At 35.3% G+C, this 9,957-nt stretch overlaps 2 protein-coding genes across 4 annotated transcripts; both read left to right on the forward strand.

Annotated features, from left to right (window-relative positions):
- The first annotated feature begins 2,445 nt into the window (after window positions 1-2,445).
- Window positions 2,446-5,254, forward strand: LOC105804709 (uncharacterized). 3 transcript variants are annotated; one of them, XR_008191279.1, is made up of 3 exons: window positions 2,447-2,935; window positions 3,009-4,359; window positions 4,856-5,254. XR_008191279.1 is itself a non-coding variant. In XM_052624450.1 (2 exons), the coding sequence occupies exon 2, from the start codon at window positions 3,082-3,084 to the stop codon at window positions 3,991-3,993; it is 912 nt and encodes a 303-aa protein (XP_052480410.1). In that variant the 5' UTR covers window positions 2,446-2,935; window positions 3,019-3,081; the 3' UTR covers window positions 3,994-5,254. The 3 variants fall into 3 exon arrangements, 1 of the variants encoding a protein (XP_052480410.1); XR_008191278.1 differs by having other exon boundaries at window positions 4,877-5,254; XM_052624450.1 differs by having other exon boundaries at window positions 2,446-2,935; window positions 3,019-5,254.
- Window positions 5,255-6,148: 894 nt separating this feature from the next.
- On the forward strand, window positions 6,149-9,534 carry LOC105804707 (protein NDL1). Its single transcript, XM_012637412.2, has 11 exons — window positions 6,149-6,329; window positions 6,460-6,559; window positions 6,881-6,978; window positions 7,123-7,211; window positions 7,671-7,731; window positions 7,826-7,912; window positions 7,983-8,060; window positions 8,136-8,192; window positions 8,429-8,484; window positions 8,681-8,816; window positions 8,967-9,534. The coding sequence occupies exons 1-11, from the start codon at window positions 6,270-6,272 to the stop codon at window positions 9,204-9,206; spliced, it is 1,062 nt and encodes a 353-aa protein (XP_012492866.1). The 5' UTR covers window positions 6,149-6,269; the 3' UTR covers window positions 9,207-9,534.
- Window positions 9,535-9,957: the final 423 nt, after the last annotated feature.

Consider the following 9,957-nt stretch of genomic DNA (forward strand, 5'->3'; position numbering starts at 1 on the left):
CCCGAGTAGGTATATAATCATACCAATCTTCCCACATTTGAATATAGTGTGACCAGAATCTCGGCCAATCCGTATGCAATTGTCGTAAGTCGATTCTATGATGATCATCCAACACCTCAGGTGCCATGGGAATCGGTTGTCGGAATCTAAATTGCCGTAATACTCTGTCTGACTGGTGCATCTCCACGATCGCAAAGTTGACCAATGGGACATTCACAAGCCAAGCGTTTGGATTTTGTAAGCATTCATCCGGAATTACTGCCCGAATTGCCGGATCCTCGTATGGTGTCCATTGAAACTATATGAACATGATGAAAATATTGGTTATATACATAATACTAAATACTAAATACTAAATACGAATCGACTATCCCATTATGTATATCTATTTTATTTAATACTTACCTGTGCTTCCGACCTTTGGTCTAATACAAACCGTATATCTTCAAGAAAGGTAGGTAATCCAACATAACTTGCCGAATGGTTCCACCTAATTAAACAAATTTTTAGCATACGATTATATTTTAAATCTACGTAATAATTGTAAAATCTAATATAAAATTTACCTCGTTATGAGTGGGAATATATATGGGTGGTCCACTCGAGGACGTAAAATTGGAAAGCGAAATTGTGCCCATGATTGCAGTAGTGATAGACAACCTCCGATTTTCGCTTTATTTGGTCGCGTCGCCCCGCACATCTCCCAGTACAATGTTTCCAACACGGCAGACCCCCAACTAAATTCACCAACTGCTCTAAAATCAACGAGTTTTAGCAGTCATCTCAGATGTACAAAGTTTCGTGACAAGTCCGGTATCAGATAACCTCTAATTATCTCAAGAATGTATGCCCGAGCATATCGTATTCTTTCTAGTTCGGTAGAATCATCATCCGGCTCTAAGAATGTGTCTCGTAACTAGCCCATCTCGATTCGACCTCCGTTAATATTATTCGGAATAGCACCCAAAAGCTCGTAGCATGCCGCTCCCTAATCACTAGATTGAATGGACCCGGTGATTGCGTACCCATCCACCGGCAATCCCAATTGCAAATTCATGTATTCCAAAGTGATAGTACACTCTTCACATGGAAGATGAAATATGTGTGTCGGGTCTCCACCTCTCTATCAACGCACTAATGAGTTTCGGGTCCAACTTGCACCCCCGGCCTATCATCACCACGTGCCAAAAACCCGCTTCCCGCACGTAATTCTCTATCAACGGTGATGGAGGACTAGGCATATTATGGATATAGGATTGCAATATCCGATCTATAGAATTTTATAAGAAATAATAAAATAAAAATTATTTAAAATTGCATAAATGAAAAAAATCTTAAATAATATTTAAAATTTAAATTTAACACTTACCATTTTCATTTGTTCAACGAATATGTGTTTATCATCGAGACGAATTAATTCTCGAGCCATTGCTAACACGATCAATTTTTTATTTAAAAAAATAAATTTAAAAAAAATAAAATTAGAACTTTTTTGAAAAAAAATTAAAGAGGGCTTTGAGAGAAATTTGAGAGAATATTGAAAGATTGAAGATGGAAAGGATTTAAGTGTGAAAAAAATGAAAGGGGGGTTTTATAGTTTATTTTTGGACCGTTGGGGGTTACCAACGGTAAAAAAAATAGTCGTTCGGGGGTTATAGTAGACACGGGAAAAATGCTTCTTCAAGGAAGCGCTTTGTCCACGTGGACACAAAGTGCACCCTCAAGGACGCGTTTTTTGTCCACGTGGACAAAGCGCTTTCTTGAGGAAGCGTTTTCTTGTTTTATCCCCTAACAACGCGCTAACGTGGACGCGTTTTGGGGGAAATTGGTCCATTCCGATAATTAATTTAGGACATGACCCATTTTGGTAATTTTAAAAATAAAAGAACTTTTATTGATAACTTACCCGTGGAATGCCATGATACTATTTCTATAATTGTTACTTCTAGTTAATTTGTTATCTTCACATTCGCTTTCTAGCTATTTCTTGTTAAAAATAAAATAAAACGTAAACTTAAAAAAAGTTAAAAACAATAAAAACTAAATTTACCATTATATATATAAATCATTCACTTTCTCAACAAAAAAAACCTCCTTTATTGAAAATTTTAGTCTTTATAAAATAAATAATCTATCATTATTCCAACGAGATTTTAGTGTATTTCCTCTTTCTAAGCTTAAACATTTTTTAAAGAAAATTAAACATAAAAATGAAACACCATGACATGCTAACCATGTCTTCATACTAAACTATCAAAACCAGATTTTATTTATTTAATTATTTATATGTATACATATCGTGCTTGCAAATTGCAATTTTTTTCCATGTTTTCTTGGACCCACCCTATGGAACACTTTTTTTTTCCCTCCCTCTCAGAGCTCAATTTCTTTATAGTTTCACTATATATATATTCTCCACAGTCCAATGAAACTTGAAAAAAAAGGGTTCCATCCAATATTTTTGATTAAATTTTTAATATTTCTGGCTTTACTTTCTTTTATCAGTGAAGAGTAATCTTCAAAAACCAGCCTTTTCAGCAACACCCAGTTGCTAAAATCTTTCATTTTTTCCTTTCTTTAAAAAAAAAAAGAATCTTTTTTATTTTCAAGCTGTCATTATCTGAAGGTAAAATAAAAAAGATTTGTAATTTATATATTTGCATTCGTTGATAATGATACCAGAGAATTTACAGTGAAAGAACTCTGCTTTTTTGTCTACTTCTCTCTTTGTTGAAGTTCTACTTTACATGAAACATGCCTCCCCACATTCTCTCAGTTTGTCTTTAAATCTTCAAACTTCAGGAAAAAAGTTTTGTTGATGGGTGTTTTCAGTTTATTTCTAAAAAAAAATAAAAAAAAATGCTCTGTCCTATATCAAACCAAACCCTAGACAACCGGTTTTTTGAGGCAGTTTTTACTAACTGGTCAGTTTAAGGTAAGGGCTCACTTCTTTTACTCTTGGTTTCTGTTACTTTTTTTTTTCAAAGTTTTAATTGTGTATTTTTTAGGTTATAATAGTTGAAACAAGAGGAGAAAAAAAAAGGTTGAATTTTAAGGATTTGCAGTAGAAAAGGAAAAAAAATGAGGGATTTTCCATCTTGTTTTGGTGAAAATGGAGTGCAAGTGGCTGATTCGTCATCATCATCATCAAATAGTAGCAAAAATGCACAGAATTTGGTTACTTGTGTTTATCAATGTCGAATTCGGGGTAGGCCTTGTTTAATAACTGTTACTTGGACCAAGAACTTGATGGGGCAAGGCTTAAGTGTAGGGATTGATGATTCTGCAAATCAATGTCTTTGTAAGGTTGATATAAAGCCTTGGTTGTTCTCTAAGAGAAAAGGGTCTAAGAGTTTAGAAGCATATTCTTGTAAAATAGACGTATATTGGGACCTTTCTTCGGCTAAATTCGGATCCGGGCCTGAACCTTTCGAAGGGTTTTATGTTGGTGTTGTTGCTAATAAGCAAATGGTTTTGCTTCTTGGGGACATGAGTAAAGAAGCTTGTAAGAAAACTGGTGCAACTCATATCCCTTGTAATGCCAGTTTAGTGGCTAAGAAAGAGCATGTTTTTGGGAAGAGGGTATTTGGTACCAAGGCGCAGTTTTGCGATAATGGTCGAATTCATGATCTGATAATTGAATGTGACGCGGTTTGTATGAACGATCCTTGCCTTATAATTCGTGTGGATGGAAAGGCTTTGATGCAAGTGAAGCGGCTGCGGTGGAAGTTCAGAGGGAACCATACCATTTTGGTCGATGGAATGGCTGTAGAAGTTTACTGGGATGTGCATAATTGGCTCTTTGGAACATCACTCGGTGGAAGTGCCGTTTTTATGTTCAAAACATCCATTGTAGCGGAAGAGAAGTTGTGGTTTAGCCAAAATATTCCCAGTCCGAGTTCCTTGCAGTGGTCGTTCTCGCAGAGATTTCAAGATTCCAAGTCGCAGAATCTCGGCTTTTCATTGATTTTGTATGCTTGGAAGAATGAGTAGAGAGATTGCGAAATTCTTCTCAACTCTCAAATGCTAACAAAAAAGCCTTTAGCGAGTGATGATTTTTGTCTGCTCTGTGAGTTAGTTACAATTAATTTGATTAAAAGTTGGTACATTTGTGTTTATGTTCATCTTCGGTTTTTCAACCTCGAGTTAACTCAACTTGAGCTATTAATGTATCAAAGACGATTTTTTCTGTTCTTAGTTGGCTGTGTATCCTCGATACATTAATTTAATCCTCAATTTTGTTTTATGAAAAAAAAATCTTCAATGGATGGTTGTTTGAATCTTCTTTTAGCTGCCGTTTGAGCTGGTTTGGTGCACACGTTGACTAGCCAGGCGGAAATCTCCTCGAATCGTCACCATGTAAGTATGCCAATTTTAAGACTTGGTCGATGCTATAATCATGCTTGTGTTATTGTGGTTATATGAAAAACACTATGTTAAGCTTGTTAGCCCTCGAAACATGATTTGCTTGAGTCTGCTTCGATAGCAGTACCTAACTTTGCCATCTATGTCAAATTCCCATTAAATCAGAGCACTGCTTCTTGCATGATAATCCTCAGTAGGCAACTAAACTGAGGGTGATGAAATTCTGATAGCTTTAGTCTTCGAAACCTTTAGCAATTGCTAGTAAAGTCTTACTTGCGGATTGTATCATTGTATGAGAATTGTTGGGAAACTTGTGATTTCGATTTTGCATTGACTTGAGTAGGATAACCATGGAAATCTTTGACATCGACTGTCAAAATGCTCGATTGATGCATTGAGATGTAGGATTAGTTCAATATGCCCTCTTTCTCGAATGAATCAGTTCAATAGCTTTCGTGGTCGGAATCACTTAACCATTGAACTAGTTTAGCTTCAAAACTTGTTTTTGCAGAAGCCTGAGCCGGAACAAAACCCTCTCTTGATAGCAGCACAATCTTGATAGATTGCAAAGTATGGTAAGAAAAAATTGCTGAGAATTTTTGACTGTACAAGCTTTTTAAACTGTTGAAACTCTCTAGAGCCGGATCGAGGCTCACTGGTGCCGGCATCCTTGTTCGACTGAAGTTCGGGAATCATCTGTGCCATGTTCAGATGTTGGGAAGGTTATTTATAAGTTGTAGCACTGCAACAGCAAGCAATGAAGCTAATTGAAGTCTTCATGTTGATTAATGTAATCATCTTTATCACACAATTTCGAATGCTGTATATAATTTCCAGGAATGTAATTAATATAATTATTATGAAATTGATATTTCATTGAATTTTTATATTTTAATATCTTGAATAATGAAAGTCAAAATCAGAGGAGCATAGAGAGAATCAGACATCGGCACAGAAAGGGAACTCATTCGATTATATTCCCTTTCTGTCCATGGCGTCGTCCCCATTCTTATTCAATATTTCTTTTTGGAACCTTCTAATTAAAGTAAAACTCCTTTAGACTATGTTTCTAATTTAAAATGATTTTCAAAAATAACTTAAAATTTCTACATTTATGAGTACGCCATGGACCACGAAGGTTTTATTTTATATTTTTGGCATGATTATGTGAGATAGCGTCCGTAATTAGCGTTTGAAAACGCGTTTTGGAATCCAAGGGAACATAAATACCCCAATCAAAATCATGTCACTAACTTTTTGGTTACTATTTATATAATTTTAGTGGCACCTATTAACCATATAATTGCATCAAATTATTCGTAACCCCCTTTTTTTTAACTCGGATAATTAATCTCATTTTTTAAATTATAGTATTTGTTTCATGGAAGATATAAAATTTGTTGATTTATGACCAAAGAAGGAAAGATCCAAATTTTAAATACATAGAAAATGATAAATAAACATAGCGAATGATGAGCTGGCGCATTTTGGAGTCCTCCTTTTAGCGGCTTCCAGGTGGCATCCAGCTGTATTGATGCCATTTGCGAAATTACTCCAAAGCCCTTCAAGCGGTGCCGTTTTACTCCATTCGCCCACTTGACCGTTGTATCCGCCACCTTAACGGTCACCTGCCCGAATAAAAACAAAGGAAAAGGACAAAGAGTCAACGAGTTCATCGATGGCAAAAGAGTCATTGCACCAGACATGACTAGGCTTGTGGTGTAATTTCAGTACCAAACCCAGGGCTTTTTTGCCACTTCACTCTACCTCTCGAAAACAATTTCTTTAACGCTAGACTTGTCAATGAAGAAGAAAGCCTGAGACTTCCAATCTCAAATGACTTTGTTTTTCTTTTTTGGATAATCAGTGAGTTTTCATTTGTAGTTTCTTGAAACCAAGTGAACATGGGTGATTCAAGTGACTCAGTATCCATTGCGATTGATATGGTTCCTTTTGGAGGGAAGGTAAAGAAACTAAAACTAACTAATAAAACCGCTAAGAACATAGCTTCTTCAATATTTTTTTCTTCCCCTTTTCAAGCTATCTTTCATTTCTTTTTGACTTTTATAAATATATCATTGTTGTTTTTTCCAGGAGTTTTTGGTGAAAACAAGTAGAGGTTCTCTATCTGTTTTTGTTTGTGGCGATCAAGAGAAACCCGCTTTAATAACCTACCCAGATGTTGCTCTTAACTGTATGTTTTCATTTCTTTTTATTTTTATTTTTATTTTTATGGGAATATTGGAACTTTACTGATTTTTGCTTCGTTAGATTTAATGGGTTTGCTTCTTTTACTTCATATGTCTTGAAATTGAACTGAGTTTTGCAGCTTGTACATTCACCAAAATGTTACTTTTGTTCATTTCACAAGTTCTTGAAGTGGGTTAATTTTCGTTTTTGGACATAATTACATTTTTGTACTAATTCTTGAACTTCTTAGCTTTTGGGGATTTAATGAATTGCTGATTTTTGTGTTTTGATATATGTTTGTTTTGTGCCTGTTGAATTGTTCTAGACATGTCTTGTTTCCAAGGCCTATTCTTTTGCCCTGATGCCGCTTCCTTGTTGCTTCATAACTTTTGTATTTACCACATTGATGCCCCAGGGCACGAGGTCAGTGACTCAGTTTTAGAAATGCATTTGTTTGAACAATGAGTTTTTGGTTCAAATTGTTAATTTGTAGCTTGTCAGATGGTGCGTTCCTAATTGGATGATACTAATAGAACCTGTATGCCATTTGGTTAAGAGTTTTTGCAGTTAGGAGCAAATGTGATCTCTCCGGATGTTCCGTTGCTTAGTGTGGATGACTTAGCAGATCAGGTTGCTGAAGTTCTTGATTTCTTTGGGTATGTATTGTAAATGAGTGTAAAAAGGAAATGATTCAACTACTTTCTGCAGTTTTTTTCTTCAGTTGTTCCTATTCCAATGTATACAAAAATGATTCTAACTTGCCCCTGAGTTCGAGTAACTTAGGTGTAGAAAATGAATTATTTTATATTCCAAATTTCCCCTCATTTTGTATATTCTATCTGTTAGATATCTGATATATATTCCTGATAAAAGTTCTTGCCAACCATTGTTCTCATGATGCAATGTAGGTGGTCTATCCATGCTTAATTTCACTGTATTTTCCTTCCAAAACTTAAAAAAGTGTAAAGCATATGGACCTGAAACAAATAATAGAAATTATTTGCTCAAGATCCTGGGAATGATTTTTTATGTCAGTTGTTGGGGGAGATAACATTTCCTTCTTTTTTCTTTCACTCCTTTTCTCTTTTATAACTAATTTAAGTTTTTAACATCAGGCTGACAAGAGTTCTATGCTTGGGTGTAACAGCCGGGGCTTACATCCTTACACTATTTGCAGTAAGTCGGCGTAAGATACAAAAGTTAGCAATTATTTCTTGTGCTGATATTCTGATACTGTGATGGTCTCATGTATTTTTCTCCCGTGTGCCAGATGAAATATAATGAGAGAGTGCTTGGATTAATTCTCGTCTCTCCTGTTTGCAAAGCCCCTACATGGACTGAATGGCTCTACAACAAGGTTCTAATTTGCACCTTGTATCTTTAATAGTTGTAATGAATTTACGTTGCTCTAAAATTTCTCTTTTCAGGTGTTGATGAACTTGTTGTACTTCTATGGTATGTGTGGTGTATTAAAAGAATGCCTTCTTCAGCGATATTTCAGTAAGGTAATCAGCATCACTATTTTAACTTAAATTCTCTGATATTTGTTAGTGTTATAATTATGGAATTCTTTTTTGTAGGAACTCAGGTATGGTATGCATGGTGCAGAGTCTGAGGTCATCCAAGCTTGCCTGAGAGTAAGGAAACCGATAAAACTGATAAGATAAACACCAGCACTTAGTTATTCTGTATTATCTTTAGGTCATTCGACTGGTTAATTTATTGATATATGAACAAGTTGAATAGGCTGCCATGTAGATGATGCCAATTTATATAATGAAACAAGAAGTTGCATCTAACACACTTCCTTATTTTAACTTATAATAATATAACCTGAAATTTAGGGGTAATCTTTTTGATAATTTGATTGCAGTTACTGGATGAAAGGCAGAGTCCGAATGTTATGCGCTTTCTTCAAGCAATTAATAGGTAAGTTCGTTCTTGTCATTCTGTTGTCTTTTCTCAAACTCCCTCATCTCGATGAGACTCTCTTTCTAGTTTCGTGTGGTCTTCCTTCCACGGAAAAAATTATGATGGCCAGGATGCATGTGTTGCCACACACCTCTCATCCTTGTTTTGTATATCTAAGTGCAATTCCATAGCATTGAGTGAAGAATATATGCAGGAGACATGACCTTACAGATGACTTGAAGAAATTGCAGTGTAAGACACTTATTTTTGTCGGTGAAAGCAGTCCATTCCATGCAGAATCTGTGCATATGAGTGACAAAATTGGAAGAAAGAATTGCACTCTTGTTGAGGTAGATTTCTATTTGCCGAGTTGATTCTTTCCCGTTTCTTCAACTTTGGTTTCAGTCTCAAACTTTGAAGGCAGTGAGCATTCATAAGTTTGGCTGAATATCGTCGCCCAGAATCATTAAATTTTTTCGTTGGTTTTTGTTCATTATCAGGTTAAAGCGTGTGGCTCATTGGTAACAGAAGAGCACCCATTGGCCATGCTGGTCCCAATTGAATTCTTTCTAATGGGATTTGGTTTCCAAAGACAACCACATTTTGCTTCATCATCAAGCAATGGTTCAAACCCTTCAAGTCCATCAAGCCATTCCTGCATAGCTCCTGAACTTCTCTCCCCTGAGGGTCTAGGGATCAAGCTCAAACCAATCAAAACCCGTGCAGATATTGAAATTTGATGAGTCTCGAAGCTGCTGCTTATCGATTTTACACGTATCGAATGTAACAGTGCAGGAGTAGGATTTGACATTTTTTGTTCATTCTATCAGTTTGTAGAATACCTTTTGAGGTTTGGCAGTATATATTCTTTGATTGTGTTGGTGGGAGGTTCTTTCAATGGAGTTTATTGTAGATAAACATTGATTGGATATTTTGTACTTAAAAACAGGATAGGATATTCATTCTTTTGAGAGGATAAGATTAGATTCATTTTGTTATTATACCTTTAAACTTTGTACACATGAAACTCCTTGTTGAAATGAAAAATCAGAATTGATTTTTCAATTATTTTTCATTGTACGGTTAATATTTTTCAATTGTTGAATCAATCATGTTTTGGTTTTGTGAGGAAATGTGGTGGTTGAATCTGGTAGTCTTGCACTTATAAACTGTTTTCATGGTGCTAATGATGTTCAGTAAACCAAGCTTCACCTTTGTATGATCAACTTAAGAAGGCTATCTATATAGAGGATAACCTGGATTTCTGACAGCAGAAGTAGAAGTGATCCTACTCAAGAATTGATGGAAAGAAGAAAGAAATGAGAGAAGAGGAGATGAAAAAGGAGGAAACTATGTAAAAAGGAAAATGAAAGAATTTAAAAAAAAAAGTTTTTAAGATTATATGATGTGGGTTGGAAAACTTTTTAACATATGTTAGGGTTATTTGGATAACATAATATAGTTTAAGTAGTATCTAACAAAAAAAATTGG

Source organism: Gossypium raimondii, chromosome 11 (assembly GCF_025698545.1).
Source record: "Gossypium raimondii isolate GPD5lz chromosome 11, ASM2569854v1, whole genome shotgun sequence".
Lineage (NCBI taxonomy): Eukaryota > Viridiplantae > Streptophyta > Magnoliopsida > Malvales > Malvaceae > Gossypium > Gossypium raimondii.